This window comes from Catharus ustulatus, chromosome 7 (genome assembly GCF_009819885.2).
Source record: "Catharus ustulatus isolate bCatUst1 chromosome 7, bCatUst1.pri.v2, whole genome shotgun sequence".
In the NCBI taxonomy this organism is placed as follows: Eukaryota; Metazoa; Chordata; class Aves; order Passeriformes; family Turdidae; genus Catharus; species Catharus ustulatus.
This window is the reverse complement of record NC_046227.1, coordinates 15,347,847-15,367,856: the sequence shown is the minus strand read 5'-3', so window position 1 is coordinate 15,367,856 and position 20,010 is coordinate 15,347,847. Positions and strand designations below refer to the sequence as shown.

Sequence of the window (20,010 nt, the reverse complement as noted above, 5' to 3'; positions counted from 1 at the left end):
GCTTTTCTGCATACACATGAAGCATTTAGGGGAATGATAAACAGTAATGCATATTATAGAACACAACAGCTGTTTTAACAGTCATTCAATGTGTTGGAATTCATCCCATTTACCTCATTTATATCCTCTTGAGTGGTGCAGTGTTGGAAATACTGTGACAGCTCTTCCTCATACTTTTCAGCTCTGGAGCTCCAGTTGATGCTATCACACTCAAATCTAGCAAGTTCTTGCTTCAGATTCTTTACAGAAACATTCAAGCAATTCTAATGAGGAAAGAGGCAAAGAAATTTATCAGTTTTAGGAAATGCATTGATTTAACCAATCCAAAATGAAAATCATTGAGGCAGAATGTGCACAGTCAGCCACAATGGGCTAGAGTAAACTATTAAATCTCCACTGGAAGGAGGGCAAGGACATAGCAGCTTCACTCACTGGTAGTCTGGGGAGTAGTTTGGGGTCAAAGTCACAACCTAAACGTGGTGTCCTCTCTGAGCAAAGAGTCCTTTGCCACCTGGAGAATAGCTCCTTTCTGCCATCAATTGATGGTGTCTGAAGAGCAGACTGCCAATATAAATAATCTATCCAAGTCATAAGGAAAGTCTTGATTTCTTAGTAAGTGAATGAATACAGAGCAATGAAAATTCTTCCCTGAATAAACAATTCCTTTCTAAAATGATATCCATCTTGTCATGCAACTCAGTCTTGAATCCACTGATAACATCATTATTGCATTTTAAATTTTGTTCTCATGTTAGCCTTTCTTTATAGGAGAATAAAGCAACCTTTACAAAGTAGCAGGATGGTCATGTAGAGATTCAAGAAATGACCATCAGGGTCTTGAACTTCACAAAACACACTTAAGTAAATTATGGTGGGGTTCTTTTCCAAGCAATATTTTAAGATTAATTTCCTTAGGGTTCTCTATTTTTCTCAGAGTAGTAATACATATTTGAACATCGAAAATTCCGCCAGATGAGTCCAATAATCATACATATTTATCCTTGATTTCATTCTATTTACACTCACAGGTTGCTGCACTGCAGACAAGATGTCCACTCCCTGGGTAATAAGTAGAGTATACAGCTGTCTAATATGTGCATGTTTCTCCTGAGAATTCACAAGGTAGGTTTTAGCCTGGTGCACATTTTCAGGGTCCCCACATGTTTCAGGAATATCCAGTTCTCCTGATGTTGATAGACATTCCAGCTGAAATACACAAAAATGAAAATCATTGTCTGTTTAAAGTAATTTAATTTTTTTTTCCTTACTCTTGAGTTAAAATAATTAAAATTGGGTTCGGATCTGAGTTTTAAATTCCACTGATTCATGCAGTTTTAGATCCAAGATTTTAATTCTGATCACCAGGCTGATTAATCTTATTTCTTTGGGGAAAAGGAAAGAAAAGTAACAGGAACCAAAACCAAAGAGAGTTTAATAAAAATGGGAAGAATGTATATTTTAAAATGCTATACTCACTTCTTTTTTAATGTGATGGAATTTGACTGTCTTGCTGAAAATCTCATCATATTCTATTATTGCATCCTTGACTGTTTGATGGAAATGAATAAGCTCACTTATTCTCTCAGAATTCTCTTTCACAGGAAATCCTTTCAGGCTTGGCAATTCCAATAGTTTTATCAGGTACTCAAGCTCAGCATTTAGTTGCTAACAAAAATCAGAGAAGTTACTCAATTTGCAAAAACATAATTGCAGTTTTTCCTTCACATTTGCTGCAATAACCATCTCACCTAATGGTAAATTGCCCTGGGGAGAAGTCAATGCCCTGCACTTTAAAACACTACATTCTGTGCTTTTTGTTAGGCATGAATCTCAGCTATCCCCCAAGCCTTGCACGAAAACAAGTCAAACATAATTAAAGGGCAATGGCAGAGGGAATTGCTCAGAGACAGTATTCACAGGAGGTCACTGTGATGTACCTCAGCCTCTGACCTGCTCTAAATTCAAAAGCATGGAGTTGATGCTCTCCTTGTAGTTCCACCACCCCAGTGCTTGTGTGTCACTTGAATACAGAGCTAACTCTGCACGAGACATTCTCTGGGCACTGAAGGCAGAATGTCTTTGTCCCTACCTTATAAACACACACAAACATTTCCTCCTGGAAAACTGATGCAAAACATAAAACACTTCAACCCCAGACAGAGTGTCTGCATCAGTGAGGATGTGGATCTTTGCAGGACCAAAAAGAGTTTTTGGCACACCCTTGACTCCACTAGCTTGGTTTCTCACCTCATAGTGTGGTTTCATTTGGTTCAGTTTTTTCTGTAGTTCCAAAACAATTAAAAGGTCACTTCCAAGGTCAACTGGTACTGCAAGCTGGAGGGCCTCTTGAAGAATCTCTAATCCATGGGTAGTCTAAAAGAGAATCCAAAAGTTCAGCATTTCTAACTGCAATAAATTTAAAAAAATCAAACGGAAATTTGTAACAAAACCCTTCCTCAAACCAGGCACCCAAATGCCATCAGTAAAGCCTCTCTGAGTGACAAGGGTGATAAGGTATCTCTAAGACAGCAAGAAAAACAAGACTCAGACAAGACTGCAGGACCCACAGCCACCCTGTTTCTGTGAAAGCAGATGTGCTGGTGTGCTGCTGAGCTGCTCTAGAGATACAGCAGCTACAAGCCTAGCAGGTGTTTCTGGTTCTGCTACTGGCCTGGTTAGGGTTTCTCTTAAGGAACACTGCACACTCTTCCCATGCCAAGAAGGTTTCAGTCCTCCTTCTGTATGAACCTGGTTGACTTCAGTTTAGTAACATAGTTTGGTTGAGCAGCTGTTGAGTCTCAAAAAAATTGTTCTTTTAAAAAGAATTTAAAAATCACTCCTGCAAAGTATTGATTAAACGTCATTAAAACTTAAAATTCAAAGTGGAGACTTGTACACATTTGAGTAGCACAAAAAATATCAAAAACATTTCATGGTTCCTGAAGACTGAGAGATAAAACAGAGAACAGACTATGGACAAGAATTGCATCTTACTGATCATCACTCTTTATTAAATAGTACCTCTAACAGTTGTTGAGAAAGGCACAGAAAAGCTAATAACAATCTAGAAATATTTGCCACAGTTGCTTTCTTCCTAGTTATTTTACTTACGATTTTTAGTTGTTCTTTAAATATCTGGCACTGTTGCTTGATGGGTTTTACTTGAGTGATTTTAAAATTCCAGATTGCCCAAAGATCAGTCAGCTCTTTCCTTTCTTTATTCAGATTATTAATGATATCTTCTGTTACTTTTATCGATTTTTCTACTTCTAATATTAAACGCTGATTTACCTGGCAAATAAAAATACACATTTTTTCCACATGTTTTTATAACATACAATTAAAACTTCATAATTTTAAACAAAGCTTAGTAAAACCTCAACTATTCTAGTGTAACTTTAAAAAAAATTTAATACCTTTAAATACACTTTTCATTTAATATTGTCTTGAAATAGGCACAGATTGACAGAGTTTGTAAACTGAGGTCATGCATAAAAGCTGGAATTTAAAACGTGGAACAGGTCAGTAATGACTGAATTATTGCCATCTGATGTCTGTTACACACTCAGACAAAATAAAAGAATTTCTGACTAAGCAGAACTACCCAAAATGGCCTTTTGGAGAATAAATAGCAACTGGAAAACAAAGTAGGTGAAAAAAAGACCACCCCTTTGTGTTGAAAAACAAAGCAGCACTGAAGCACAGGAGGGCTAAAGTGCTTGGTATTTGAATATTTTTCCTCTTTTCAGTACAACCTCTACGAGAAATATCAGTGAACTGGGTAATGCCATTTCTGGGTTTCCCATTTAATTATTTTTTTTTTTTCCTAAGAGAAGTTGTTTTTGTAAATTACTAATATTATCTATATCTTCCAGATATTTTAAAACAAAAATCTGGGAATATAATATGAATGGAGTAGTAGAAAATATGGTGACAAGACATACCCAAGTGTTTAGGGAGATAATGTCAGAAGACGTGCCAAGATTTTAAGTGACTTTGCCATTACTCTGTCTTACCTTAGCAGGGACACCCACCCTGAGCCACACTAACAGCCTGAGCCCTTTCCCTCCCTCAGGTGGTTTTCCCAATCCACCTTGCATCCTGCTGTAGTTTACCAACACCACCTCCCCCTTCCCAGCAGAATGTGAAACTGCTCCCCAGTCTGTCCTATAAAAGCAGAAAGAGCAGCTGGGTGTTCAGGCTGTCCTCTTTAATTTGGATTACTTTAGGAGGTGTGCTTAGGGAGTGATTGCACATCTCAAACAATCACCTCATGAAGTGTTGTTGGAAAATTAAATAGGGATGCCCAGGCAGTGTAGCTGTTGGACAGAAAGTAAAGACACAGAAAGATTATCTGCAAGGAAGTAGCTCTAACATCCATTTCTTTAGAAGAATTCATACACTCAGTCAAGACTCCCTTAGTGGAAGTAAAACAATATTGTACTTGTGTATATGCTGCTTTCCAACGTGAGAAAAACAGCATGTATTACGTTTTTATGCATGGACTGGGTCATTAAGGGCTCTGTCATTGCTAACCACTAAACTTTTTATATTACCACAAGCACTCAAATACTTTCATCTTTTGAAAGTATATATTGGCATTAGCCCCTTTAAAACTAGGTACACAATACATCAGGTATAGAACTAGAATTGGACCTCATCACAGGCAAGTATAAAATAATCAATATGGTTTATCAGATTGTACTTACCACATTCACTAAATTAAGGAAATAGCAACCCATATTTTCGGTGGAAAAAGTCTTCTTTATAGTCTTTTGCCACTGAGTATTAGCTGACTCTATTGCAATTTTATTTTCAGTCTCTCTGTTTGTTGGTAGGGGTTTTGAATTATAGAATTCCTTCAGATTATTAATATCATCATTCACCTATAGGAAGACATTAAATAAAGATCATAAAACAAATCTAAACCTGAGGTTCTATAATCAGAAGTTATAGAGATATGATAAATTTGAATAGCACCCTCTGAATCTTTTAATTTTAAAATGTATGATCCCTAAAATATTTACAAACACCAAATAATAAAATAGTTGGAAGTAACTTGCCAACCAGGAGATGGCAAGCAGACAGGTGGCAGCAATTAGCTCAATTTGTGCCACATGCCATTACATGGATTTTATGCAGCAGTATATCAGTGCACTGATTTTCACTGATCTGCTTAATAGGAAGTAACTGAAGTTAGCAATAATCAGAAGTAATGTAACACAATTGTATGTGTAGTTTATCATGAAATAAATAAACCCTATAGCTAATTTTATTCCGATAGGTTCCATTCAATCCTCAGTTTCTTTCTAAATATTAAAGAACAGCCACCATATTAAAGAATCTTAAAATGGAATCCAAATCAAAATGAAAATTAACTGTCCTGGACACTATTAGCACAGCTACCAAAATTATGTTGGTATTGAATTAATTATTATTTGAGCTAGACCTGGTTTTTATTTCATTTTTAAATCCAACCATATGAATTAGCATGTCAGTGGAAGTAGTGTAAGACAGCAACAAAGATCCCTACGAAGATATCATAGGACATTTTTAGAAGTAAATTTAACATTTGGAATACCTATATGGGAGCATTTTTAGCATGTGTAGAGGAGAAAAATCTAAATCAATTACAATCCTTCCTACAATGGAAGCAAATTTTTCAAATGTAAGATTTGTATAGTCTAGTCAGAGAATAAATAAGTAATCCATACCTCTACAGCTGACTGTAAAAAGGACACATAAGTTTCTAGAATTTCTAGCTTTGAACTAATGTTTTTTTCAATTTTTTTCAGTTCTTTATTCAGAAAGTCAGCTCTGCTAGAAAAAGCTGCCACCTGCTCAGGTTCCAACTCTTCCATATTTTTGATGATTCCCTCAGCTGCTTTCAGTTCACAAGAAGTTTCCTTTGAAGGTAGAAGCATAGAAAAAAAACATATAATGATTGGAGAGGAGTTGCGAATATTGATATCACATTGTTAATTTTCATTAGGATTGTTTTCTTATGTATAATTTAATTACTTGTTTGAAGAGAGTTCACAAAGGAGATAATAGCACAGAAATATCCATTTCTTTCCTAAAAATGATAGGTGTAGTTACTGAAATAGCTATTTTGAAAGCTAGCATGTCACAGTCCCCAGAAGGAATAGTTAGAGGAGGTGTATAGTTATAAGAGTGCATATATCTGTCAGGGCAAAATAGACACTGCAGCAAATAAAAGTAACACCCTGTCATGCAAAAATCTGGCAGAAAAGTCACTTAAAACTATTATAAAGTCTTGAGGATCAAAAAGATATTCCTGCTTATCTGCTGAGATTTTAATATTGTTATTATGTGTTCTCCAGAACTGCTTTAAAGTCAATTTTATTTCTATGGGTACTGTACAGATCCATCCCTTGGACCTCATAAACTGTTAGCTGAAACAAAAAAGAACTCTGGAATTTTAAGCACAGAAAATACATAGGATACTCCTAAAATACACACTGGCATACTGTTCAGCTTAGGCTGAAATATGCAACTATGCCCAGGCTGTGGAAGGGATTCAAGTGGTTTTAACCCATTTTCAGACACTGCAGGGCTGCTGTGGGGTGGGAAAAGCCCTGGATGTGACCTAGAAAGAGCCTCACACGAGTTACAGAGCTGAGCAGGGCTCCTGCTCACTGGCTGCACTCTCAACACGACCGATGCATTTCTTTACAGCCCCCTTCACAGTTTCTCTAAATGGGAACTATTTCTTTTTTATGAGCTCATCCCTTGTACTTGGTATAATAAACCACAAGTAGGTTTTTCTCTGACTCTGGCTGTCCAGACAATTATTAAACCTGGTGCCTCACTTAGGAGTAGCAATCCACATTTGAAGAGTCCTCCTATCAAGAGTTGGTGAGACAGCAACAAACAACAGTGAGATAGAGAGAGTGAAGAAAAACAATGATATAAGGACTGCAATTTGTTCTGTGGTTTTGTTCATTAACTACAGTTCTAAAACAAACCATAGACCTATTTCCTTACAAGAAACTCTCAACCTCTCACATTATTTAGAATTACATATAGGAAGCATTTGTTTCTAACAGCACTTATTATTGAAAAGTTTTTGGTTTTTTTTACCTTTGTTTGTTTAGCCAGTTCAAGGTGCTTGCTCAAAATTCTCTGTGACTCACACAAATACGAGCCAATCTCCATTCCAACTGCGAGCAGCGGGCCGAGATTCTTAATTGATTGTGACACCTTCAATTGAAAGTATTATTCACATGGTTAATTTAAATAAGTAGACACCATAACACCAATATATAATATCACTTTTTATAGAAAAAACATGAGGTAACACTTGTCTGTTGGTGTGTAGATTATGTTTCTGGGCATAATGTCATGGTATTTTGGCAACAAATACCACACAGCTGCTCACACACTCCCCTAAACCCCAAATGGCGGGATGGAGAGAAGAAATGAAGAAAAGGTGAAACTTGTGTTTCAGTATCGTGTATAGTCAGAGAAAGACAGGAATTAAAATACAGAGGAAGAGAACTCTACTATTTCTTCAACAGGCATGATCAAACCCCTTCTTGTTTGCTCTCCTTTTATTGACAGTGCTTTTCTTTACCCTAAATATCTGAGGCTTGTGATTTCAATGTGGCACAACTGCATTATAATCTTGCTATTATAGCCTTGGCAGAAATATTTTGATTCTGCTCCAGACTTTTTTTCTGAAAGTACACTTAAAGTTTCTCTGACAAGGCAAGGGACCTATTTTTGTGTAGATACATGTACAGAATTCCCTTCCACTGTCACTAAGATATTATGTGTGCATTATGATAACAAAACAGATTATGAAGAGCACAGGCAGATGATGCCAAAACCAACACACATAGTTATTATTAGAGATGTGAATTTACATCCAACATTTTTCTTAAGACCTGCTAATTGAGGTTCAAACTTTATTATATGAGGCTGAGGGGTGATTGAATTTGGCACCAGACTCTTTGGGACACTTTGCTTTAGAGAGTTGGGATGAAAAGTGAATTGCTTGGTAGCAATATCTCAATAAGCACTTTTCACTGCAATGAACAATCGTGTTATGACACAATGTTCTCTAATGCAAGGCTGGGAACAAAGTGGTTAGAACAAACAGCAGCAATTTGAACAGCAACATTCAAACTGAAGTCTGTATTTTAAGTAAAAATTGCCTTCATAATTTAACTTTAAGGTAAAGATTCACAACACAGTAGTGACATCATTTCTATACACATAAATGGAAAAGGGGCAATTAATAGAAAATTTAATTCACATTTGATTGAGAATGGTTCGTTATAAAACATCATGCAAATACAAAATATCAGATTGCAGACTATTATTCAGTCATTATATTTGATTTACTTTTCTGGTATACATTCCTGGTTTCCTTCATATGAACCTTGCTAAAAGACTATATTTTTAAAATTTGAATTTATAAATGGAATTTTGTTTAGGAGCTATTTGTCTCTTCCAGCTCTGACAAGTCATCTGAAAGGTCTGTGGTACTGTTTGACATCCAGTCATTTAAAGAAGGTTGTCATGTCCTTGATGCATCAACACCTTAATTAACAACAGGAATTTTTATAGTGAATAGAATATAGTCTCCTTCAGATTTGCTGAAAAATTTGCTGTGCTTCAGTCATTGTGCTTATTAACCCTCAGTTTGTCACACTTTTATTTTCATCTTCAGCCACACAAAACAGAAGACAGAAGCAGTATAAGAAACCTGCTTACGGGTCCCAGGACTGATTGCTCAGTTCTTTTCCAAAAGAACAAATTATAATACTTCATTATCTAAGCATATCCATGCTTAATTGAACATCACTGGTAAAATGCTCTTGTGGAAATGGCTCAATTTTTCAGAACAGCTTTTGGTTCCTTAGTGTTGATAAGAGCATTCAGCATTCCAACTACAACTGTGCTCTCTCCAAAGAACCTGCTATTATTTGATTTCAACTTCAATATTCACTATAGCTAAATTATGGAAATACAACGCACTGTTCATGAATGCATTAAGGAGGTGTGCTATGATGATGATAACAATCATCACAAAGATGATCAGAATTCTTCACTGGCAGGGTGGTAAGATACTGGCACAGGTTGCCCAGAGAAGCTGTGGCTGCCCTGTCCCTAGAAGCACCCAAGGCCAGATGGATGGGGCTTTGAGCCACATGGACTAGTGTAAGGTGTCCTTGTTCATGGCAGAGAGGTTGGAATGAGATGTTCTTTAAGGTCCCTTTCAACCCAAATCATTCTCTGAGTCTATGATATACCTTATCAAGATGATCTTCAAGTGAGGCAATCCATTGTTGTTTCTTCAAAGTAAATTCTCCATAATCTGGACACTGGCTGATTAATTGATCTACTTTTTTTTGAACATATTCCATCATTTTCTGAATTCCTGCCACCCAAGAGCTAAAATGGAAGAGTAGAACTGTCATTTCTTTCTCATTTTTTGCTCAACACAGAGGATTATTATAATATTTTAAAAAAACAACACTCATTCTGTATCATCATTTATATGATGAGTAACTTATGAATTTTAAGCTGTTAGCCTTAAAAGAAATATAGCCAAGAGAAATATTAAAATTAATCCAAATAAAATTGGTAATTACTAAAACACAGGAATTAAATTTCCAAACAGTGCTTAAGGTAGATTCATAAGACAGATACATTAATTCTCACCAGACACATAGCCTCATTCACTGAGAAATAGCTCATTTCACTTTTCATTCTAGCTATGCTACGTAAAAACTAAAATGACAAATGAAAGAGCTTAAAAGAAAAAAAAAATGGCATACCAGTTCTACTTTAAAAAGAATGTTTTCTTTGCACTCTAAAATATTTTGGTTTTACAGTTGCTGAATAAAGAATGTCGTAGGCATTCTAAGTCAACCTTTCATTAAGGGTGTTGTTTTAATGGGAGAAAAACCCCCCACCAGTTTACAAAACAGTGTCTTGCCTTATAAGTTAGACCACAATATCAGGGAAGCAATTCAGTGAATACTTGAGGCAGTCCACTTGAGACTGTAAAGAAGTCACCTCATACAATTAACCCCCTCTCCCCACACATCAAGCTATTTCTTACTTAAATTTATATTCATCATAAGAGTTTCTGTAAAACTGACATGTTCAAAATATGTTTTTTCATTACTTTAGTTTCATCAGAAACTTATGTTAATACCTGTGAGAATCTGCTTTATTAACTAAAGTTCGTCCCTTTTGCATGGTAGTTGCTGTACAACCTTTAATTGCTTCCTGCAATTCCTTGTACTTCAGTGTCAATATAGGTAAATTTAAGCCTTCTGAAATAGACATTTTTTGGTAATTCTCAATACTTTCAAGACCATCAAGTACCTGAAGAAAAAAGAAAAACATATGTTATCAATATTTCTCTTGTTGGAAATTATCTGTTTTTAAAACTTCTACCAATGATAAGAGAAAAAAAATACCTGAAATAAAAATACAAGATGACTGTTTGGTCTTTGGACACCCTAAAATATAAACTTTTCTAAATAGTCTTCTAACAAAGATTTTAGAAATAAAGGTTGCATTATTCATAATTAGCCCCTGTGGAGACCACTGCAAATATACACATTGTTTCTGGTGTTCACAGAAAAAAATCTTAAAGCCCAATTCTGGGCAAATAAATATTTTCCAAATACCTTATTTCAAAACCAAGCACTCAATATGCTTAAAGGAAAAAAGAAAAAAAAAAAACCAAAAAAGAAACAGAATACATTTTTCAATGGATTTGCCATTTTGGAGAGAAGTTTGAGGCAAAAGTCATATAAAAAGGGTAATTGGATTTGTAATTTTCCACTGCAAATTGTTTGGCCTACTGTTTGTATAATCTCACATCCACCAACCTCCAAGAGCACACCAATAGTTTTATTGTCAGGTTGTTATTACAGACTTGGCTTCTTACCAACCTTGCCAGCAGCATGAAAAAAGTCATTGGCCTCTTGCAGCAGGGCTTTCCTCTCTTCCATATGGAAGCACACTTCTTCTTGCAACTGGCAGATTTTCTGATTTGAAAGTTTTAGATGTTCTTTTTCTGTATAGTCCTCTGAAAGCAAGATCCTAAATGCTTCACCTTCCAATTGGTCCACTGTATAATTCCATTCCTAGTGGGAAAAATTCCCCTTTAGTCAATTTACACATAGAAAAGCAATACTCTGCATAGTAGTAATATAAGCATTGGAAAATGTGCATTGTTATAGGCATGAAAACTATCATGACTTAAAGCAGTATTGCTACTAGGAGGGGTTTCCCAGAAAATCATGGTTTTAGTGATAAGAGTTTCCAGCAGTGGCATTCTACATTCCTTGACATGGTTTCACAGGCAGGAGCAGTAGTTACTAAGGTGTCTGCTGAAAAAATGGTCAATGGATAACAAAACAAGAAACCTCCCAAATGCCAAACAGCCCTTCAGCTCACCTATTTAATCTAGAACAAATTAAAATATTGCCTAAATAATAGCTGCTTGCAGTGAGAGGATTTCTGCTAGAAGATGTCTGATAATCACTTGACTCAAATGACCTTCCCTTACAGCAGGTTGTGCCATATCCTTGGTATTCTCCATCAGTTTCCCTGATTTCCTACACAAAATCATTACTCCACTCAAAAATCTCTGCCTTATGTGATGAGGAACCTTTCTACTGGCAGTGATAGAAGGAAAAAAGGAAGATCACACTTCAGAATTTCAAGCCATAGAGTCAGAAACATTTCTGACAATCGAGCCAGGTACTTTAAAACTAAGGTGCTTAAAAGGGATTCTGTTGAATCAGTACAAGTTTGCATATACGTTTTTGGTCTACATTGCACCACTTGGAAGCACATTTAGTTAATTAGAACTGATTGCCTATTTAACTCCTCTTTCTTTTTTCAGCTGTTCATACTGAATTTTCTTGTGCTTCTACTGTAGTGACACAATTATATATCAACTTTTGGGATGTCATTGCTCTACTGTGGTGAACGCTCACCTTTCTGCCATGGAAAGCCTAAGCAACAGCAAAAAAACTATAGGTCTACATTAATGCTTTATTTAGCTTTTTCTTATTAAATCTACTTTTGCTTTTAACTTTTCTTATGGTATTACCAATTTTTAAAAAAAAACATTAAAGAATTCATTAGCCTTAAGATGTTTCAATCAGATTTTAAGGGCTTTAGTAGGAAAACTAATTCCATATTTTTCAACAAACCTATCTTTATTTTTTATGTTCTGGTTGTGCTTCAATATACCTGCACTGTATGCCTACAAAGATGCAAACTTGTCTCACTCATTCTAACTCTTCTTTCCTTCCACGAGGGAACCTGGAGGAAACGCCTTCTCAGAGATTTTTCAAGTTCATCTCTTCCCCAAACAACATCTGAAGGCCAAGTCCTGCCCACTGCATTTCCTTCTATTCTTCTCAAAATACTGCTGGTTTAGAATATCCTGCAATGAAATCACTCCCTTCATCAAGAAAGCACTCCAAAAAATCCCCCAAATATCTTGAGAACTTGAATTGGATCAGCCTCCTACTGAAATTGAAAGAGATTAATCCTGAGCACAATAAAAGCACTTTTTTTTTTCCATTTTATCTATTACTGATAAACAGCTATAGCAAAATCTTCCTAATTTTTAAAATTTCTTTTTCAAATTAAAATAATGACCATTACTGACATCTGGATGCAATAATCTTCAGCCTGTACTTTTAATTATGTGAAATCCTGCACTCTATTATTTAATGCACAATTCCCCTTTCATAAAATCATTTCTCTCTCTATCCTAAGCAAGATTAAGCGAGAGTGAGGATTTTAGGGATAATAAATCACAGTCTGCTGTCCTGTATTTGTTACCCTTTACCTGACGAGTTTATCTTGGCGGGGGGGTAGGAATTAGTAAGGAGGTGTCCCTGTACACACAGCAGAAATTACTTGATTTCCAATTATATCAGCATCAGAACATTGTCATCTTCCAATACTTGCAGCTAGAATTACTGGTATGAATTCCAAGGTCAGATTTTAATAGTATTTTTACTTACATTTAAACAGATAGATATTTATGATAATTAGGAAAAAAAACTTGAAGTTGAGAGCTTTTAGCTGGGATTAATAATAATTCACCACAAAAAATGGCAAAGAAAATACAGTTGAATATGTGAATCCTCATTTTGCTATTATTTTTTACTTGTAATGCACATGTATTAACAAGTGGAAAGAAAATTGTCCATACTTAGCTTATAAACAAATATGGAAAGACAAAAGTTCTGAATTGTTCCAGTGTATTATATGTTTAAATTATAATTACAGCAGGCAAGACTGATTATGGGAAAATTACTTGACTTACATGAAGTTATTCCCTGTATGAGTATTTAATTGCAACAAAATTCATAAATTTGCTTGGTACAAGATCTCAAGAGCAGCTTTTAGGTGATCTAAAAGCAGATTTTAAACTCTGCCTTATTAGTATTGAGACAAGGCTCTTCTCTAAATTTTCACACAAGCTCAAAACCAAATTTATTATAGTAATTTATATTTTAAAACATTCCACAAACATTACCACCTTACACACTCTCTGAGGGTATTAAATTTGGTTAGACTCATTTGCTATCCTGTTTAAGCATTCCTCAAACTTGGCTAAATTTTCTATAAAACAGCTAGCAACAAGTTCATTTTCAGCTCTCTATTTATAAGGAAATGTTTCTACACATACATAAAAAGCCTAGGCTTTCCATCAACATAAAAAATCACTGGAAAAATCTTAGTTAGCTTCTTCTGTTCTTCAGACCTCCACATGCTAAATTCGTAACAGTCTGCCAGTCAGCACTAATGTATTTCTTACTCATTTTCCTTGAAAGGAGCACACAGCCTACTATTACATTGACTTTTCAATTTATCAGGAGACGCTTGCGAATTGCTATGACATACTAAAGACACGTTGCCTCCTTAGCTCTTGTCACTATTCTTTTCCTCATGCTAGAAAATATTTTAAAAGGTCACTTTCACTATTCCATTTGCAAGGAAAATGAGTTCTTTCTAGGTTCCTTGATTAAACAGGTATTTTTTGAGTGTGTGACAACTGATGAATTAAAAATATTGTAGCTTTTATTAAAAGTCCTCAAGATCTTCTGCTTTCTAAAATATTCAGCACAAGTCTAGGGGGAAAAAATGCAGAAATATCTAAAAATCTACATTGTCATTAAACAAACAGTTATTGTGGGATAAATTGACTTTTCTTGTCTATACAATAAAATATTTGGACTTTGAATTAAAACATGAAAAGCTGCATAAAATTTTTTTCACTGGAATGCTGTAGGCTTAAGCTTAGAAAACTTTGAAGTGCATATATTTGATTTCAGATCATGATCAATATATTAAAGGAGAATTTAAAACATAAGTCAATGAAACATACAAGTATGTATTTTTTAAGAATGTGTGATAAATGAGTTTATTGTCTCATATACAAAAATGTCCACAACTGAACTTTTTCTGAGCCCTCAAATCTGCCTGTCATTGATTCACTGCATACATCAGCACACTGATAATTTAGCCCTCATGAATATTCAAAAGGTTTTCACTTTCAGGAGCTGCATTGCAGTATAACTACCAATATTATATTATCATATATAATCATATTATAGCCACAAATTGCAAAAGAAGTAGTGGGCACTAATGAAACCACAGGGGGCTGTGAGCTGCCATGACAATTAGCATATCATGTGTCTCTTGGGAAGTTCACTGAATGGCTGCAGCAGTGTATTGAAGTGAGTTGATAAAATCAACAAGCACAAAGAGGAAGGGATGATTCAAAGTCTGCCACCACCCAGAAAATCGCTATGTTAGAAATTATTTGGCCACAAAGTGGTGCTAGCAGTTCTTCTTTGCCACGTCAAGCACCTCCAAGGCACACAGAAATGTGACAGCAGGCAGGTGATCAGTGCCAGCACACCCTCACTGAAGCAGGAGCTCCCAAATGTCCCTCTTCTCTCAAATCTTGGTGGCAGAGGCTGGGGGAGCTGGGAAAGTCCTTGCAGGAGTGGGGGCAGGAGGGTTCTTCTAAAGCCTGGGAGGGTTGAGGGCTTTTATCCCCAGTTGTGATTTCTTGGGTTTGTTTTTGGTCTTGATAATTTTACAAACTAGCAAGAATGTTTTAAGGGGTTTTACATCTAAGTACAACATAAGATACCAGCTTGAACGTAATATTAATGAATCTTTCTCCTTCCTCCTCTCAGCCCAGTCCCATAAATTAGATGTTAGGCCTGTAGGTCCCTCTTTGGCTGGACTCTGAATTTAAGAAACCATTTCTCCTGCTCAACCTAATGCAAAAATACATGTAAGTAAACATATTGTGTGAAATGGTTGAGACATTGGAAATTTCCACTTTCTTACTCCCTGTGAGCACAATTACACTTGCTCTGCATAGCTGCTACACACAAACATTTTGCCCTGAGCTACAGTACACTTATGAAATGTTACTTGAAAAGATTTATTTACACTACTTTAGAACAGGTTCCTCCTTTATTCTGCTTTTAACACCTGCAGTTCAGTGCTGCAAAAACTAATGCCCATAACTCACAGCTTTCTCAAAGCCCCATAACTCACAGTTTTCTCAATTATATTTTCAGCATGCTGTTTCAACCTCGCCACTCTTCTGCACATCATAAGCAAAACCAACATGCTCAGTAATATCCCCTTCAAGAATTTCATTTCCCTCTGCTAGAACATGCTGGTAGCAAGAAATGCAGAAGGCTAAAGATAAGATGCCCTGAGTCATAATTCACACAGATGCATACCAAAAATATTTACTGCTAAACACTCTTAAATGACCTCATTAAAAAAGGTAATTAATTAAAATGCTATGAATTATCTATTTCATGATGTATGGGAGAAGAATTATTAGGTAAAACTGCAACAATAAGTGTTATCATTATAGTTAGTTTCTAGATAGTCACCATGAAAAGGATTATTATACAAAATGGAAATGAATATTGTTTTCCTCTCTGCACTCGCACCCTAATTTCTAATTCAGACAGCAAATTACAAGAATAGCCCATGAAAATGAAATGTGGGGAAGATTAATGATTATTTGGTTAAAATTCAGCAATGCTTTAGAACACCTATTGTTGTGGGTGTCTCTCTCTCTGAAAACACTCCACAGTGTACTCATTTACTGATTTATCAGTGTTTCTTGTGCCAAAGGTCTGTTCAGAAGAATTTATCTTCACATGCTTATCTTCCCTTAACAAAAAAAAAAAAAAAAGGATTTTCTGACATGCTGCTGGAGAAGCATTAGAAATATTATTGTATTGTGTTTACATGACAGCCTTGAAGCAGTTAACTGTTAATTATGCAAACATGTGACATTTAACTACAAAGCTTACAAGGAAACAGATCTGTGAACAATCGGAAGCCTCTAACTATCAACACAATAACCTTTTAAAAGGCATTTACTTCTGTTGGAATAGTTTCTGGATGAAAAAGGCTTCCTTGGTCACCTGGATTGTCTAAATTCAATTGCATGAAAATTATATCCAGGGGAATGGTCCTGACCCAGCAACAGCAGTTACTGATGACAGCACAATTCATTTACCTAAAAAAGGTTCTAAATATAGGCAATTTATTTCATAGTAACATCCTTTCTTCTTATAGCAACATTTTCTTTAGTCCCATCTTGCTTTTATGAGTAGTGGTGACAGATTCTTCTCTGGAAAACTCATATTACCTATGAAAGTAGCATTTTCAATTACAGTAATTTTACGATTATAAGCCACACCTGATTATAAGCTGCACATTACAATACAGAGTGTGATAAAAGGTATCTGTTCTATCACCATCTGTTGAGGGTGGGGGCAGTGATCCTTATCTCCACAGCAGATATTCTGCTAATGGGCCATCCAATGAAACCAGGCAGGGCATTGTTCTTTATCTTTTCACAACCCATCCTTCCTCCAGCCAGTCATTGTCTGCTAATGGCCCATTGAGTCTCACTGTGTGACTGATAAAATTACTGCATCCCACTGGAAGTTGCTCCAGCCAGGGGGAAGAGCCCAACATTTCTTACCAAGATAAAAACAGAGGTTTTGGGACACTAAGGGAGTTCCTTTCTCCACTGGACTCCAGAGGAAAACCGGATTTCTCCACATCACCACTGGACCTTTAGAGGGAAACTGCACCTTGTACAGGAGCACTGCTCCAACTGAGCCACATCTGTCACTGCAGGAGGATGCAGCCACCATTTAATGGGACTGCTACCAACACCCTGCCTGACGGGGTGTCAGGTTGTACCTGACTTTGTCAGGGTTTGGAGTTTGTTTCTTTGTAGTACTGTATTTCTATTTTAATTTCCCTAGTAAAGAACTGTTATTCCTAATTCCCATATCTTTGCCTGAAAGCCCCTTGATTTCAAAATTATAATAATTTGGAGGGAGGGGGTTTACATTCTCCTTTTCAAAGAGAAGTTCCTGCCTTTCTCAGCAGACACCTGTCCTCCAAACTAAAACAGCAACTTTTCATTCTTTGTCCATATATAAGCTGCACCTGATTATAAGCTCCACTTCGGGTTCGGACCAAAATTTTAGTCAAAAGTGGTGCAGCTTAAAATCGTGAAATTACTTTATTTTTAATCGCAAGAAATAAATGGACAAATACCTCTTCCAATCATGTACTCAGTTCACTGAACATTATGGTAGAAATGGCTGGGCTTTTGTCCTTTATAAATATTAATATTTGTTAATATTCTAATAAAATTCCTTTCCTTTATTTTTCACCACAGGATTTTACATGTAAATTACCAGTTTGGAACGTCATCACTAAAGTGAAAAACCAACTAAAAAACATCAAGGGTTATTCTTCTGTTAACTTATGGGTAGTTTTAAAATTTTAAATGAAAAAAAAAATCTGAGAAACATGAAGGCCTTTCATTAAAAGAAGCAATATTACTAAAATAATTTAGACATATAGAGATATATATCTCATGTACGTATGGAAAATGTCTACTCCTATACGTGCATGTTCAATGCCCAGGTTCATGTTTTGCTACTCATTTTTAAAGTTGCTTCACCAACCAATTATTGTTTTTCTTACTTTCACTTTGACTTCCATTTCTTCAAGTTCCTGAAGTAACTCTTCATTTTCCAATAGTGATGAGCCTAAGTTTTGCTTCTGAAAGTAACTTCTGATGTTTTTCTTATACCAGGATGTTACCTAATTAAATAATAAAAATAACTCAGTGAGAAGTTTGCAAAGTTATTGTCCATTTTTTAAAATATGTACAAGGCACTTTAATTTTAAAAAATGTTCACATTTCCATTCCTTTAATTTTTCATTCCAAATGTTCATGCTTTTATTTAAATGCTTACATTTGTGTCATAACAAATGCAGAAGGACTAATGCCAAAGCCAGCACATAGTGTGTATATATACGACAAAACAAACAAAAATATACTTAAGTATTACCAGGTAGTGAATTCACACAGTAAAAGAAGAATCAAGTTACAGCCACACATAGAATAAATGCATGTTTTTTGATACCATAAAGATATTGTACATTCTCCCTTGACAGAAAGCAAATATCTGCAGACAGTAAAATACTACTAATCTGAGTTCTTCTGACCTAATAGAACCTCTCCATCCCTGGCTTGAAAAACCCAGTAAACATAATGGGATACTATTTTGTGGAATAATCTTATGTAGATGTACATATTTATTACATCTTACTGACTTCTTCAGCAAGTATACGGAGCACACATGTGCAATGTACAATTATATCTTCTAAATCCCACAGAATTACTTGCATTTATATCTGCTTGATTCACAGTAGGTGCCTCTCACTTTCTTTGTAAACAGCCCATGGCAAGAATTCCTGGGTGAAGCTTCACATTTTAAAATAGTGTCCTGAATTAGTTACTGGTATCAAGAGGACTTCCTCCCATCTTGCCAGTCTGGAAAATCACCACTATACTTAAATCACAAGCAGCATACTAAGAATTTCTGTGCTCTAGGTACTATAGATTTTAGTAGCCCACTAGAGATTTTTTGTTTATTTGTTTTATCTGATCATGTAGAATTATGCCATTTTAAATACACTTAAGCAATTATAAAAAATTATGAAAACCTTTAAAATGTGTTGCAAATACTTTCAGTTACACATTAAAAATGTTCACATTATGAGTCCAACAGAGCTAGGGAAGTAGGGAAATTATTTTAATACTAAGCCTTCATTTCTTAAGCATATCCTCCAGATGTGTATTCACTGACTGAAACATTTTTTCCTGGAAGCACATTTTCACAGAACATTTACCATAGGTTCATCAAAATACAAATAAATGGAGTGGACAATTAAAACTGTGCGAAAAAGGAAATAAAAATTTCCTTGTAAATTAGGGCTGGGGGAGTGTTTTCATCATGTATCTATTTAGCAAAGCAAACCAGTATTTCTGTAATGTTGGGCAGAGGAAGAAGTAATTTGTTAACCCTGTTATAGCAAAGTGTTCACCCCTTTACCACTTATTCCTTTCCATTACAGTGAATTTAATCAGTTGACTTCCACCACAGTTAAAACCTCTGAGTGATTTCATTGTGCTACTTTAGCTCTGAAGGTATGACTGAGAATTCTTAGCTTGCTTTATAAGCAAGAAACCCACAGAATTTCACTTTCAATGATTTTGATGAAGGGATGGGAAAGGAGACAAGGTTAAAACAGCTGTCTGAAAAAGACAGTGGTTTTTCTTGATTGGTTGAAATCTAGAATCACTCCTATCTTTCAAGAATCATATTTTATCTTCAATTTACAATAATTAATGACTAGATTAATTGCTTTCTTCTTCCAAAGATAACTAATTATGCATAAAATAGGCCAATCTGCCTTTGATTTTCATTAATGAAAGTGGTATCAGAAAATATGATGCTGACACTTCCATAAGGAAACTATGTAAAACAAATATGCTTTCACACATTGAAAATTCTGAAAAAGAAAAATGTTACAATCATGACTATCAGATCATCACATTCCAGTCAG

The 20,010-nt window shown here is 35.5% G+C and overlaps 1 protein-coding gene across 1 annotated transcript in view; it reads right to left on the bottom strand.

Moving 5' to 3' along the window:
• Positions 1-20,010, bottom strand: part of CCDC141 (coiled-coil domain containing 141) — a 58,510-nt gene that overhangs the window by 25,920 nt on the left and 12,580 nt on the right. The window contains 12 exon segments of the mRNA XM_033064699.1: positions 114-263; positions 1,027-1,206; positions 1,477-1,665; positions 2,248-2,373; positions 3,112-3,291; positions 4,710-4,886; positions 5,715-5,906; positions 7,105-7,224; positions 9,282-9,423; positions 10,193-10,365; positions 10,941-11,135; positions 18,079-18,198. Coding sequence (XP_032920590.1) covers positions 114-263; positions 1,027-1,206; positions 1,477-1,665; positions 2,248-2,373; positions 3,112-3,291; positions 4,710-4,886; positions 5,715-5,906; positions 7,105-7,224; positions 9,282-9,423; positions 10,193-10,365; positions 10,941-11,135; positions 18,079-18,198 — 1,944 coding nt within the window.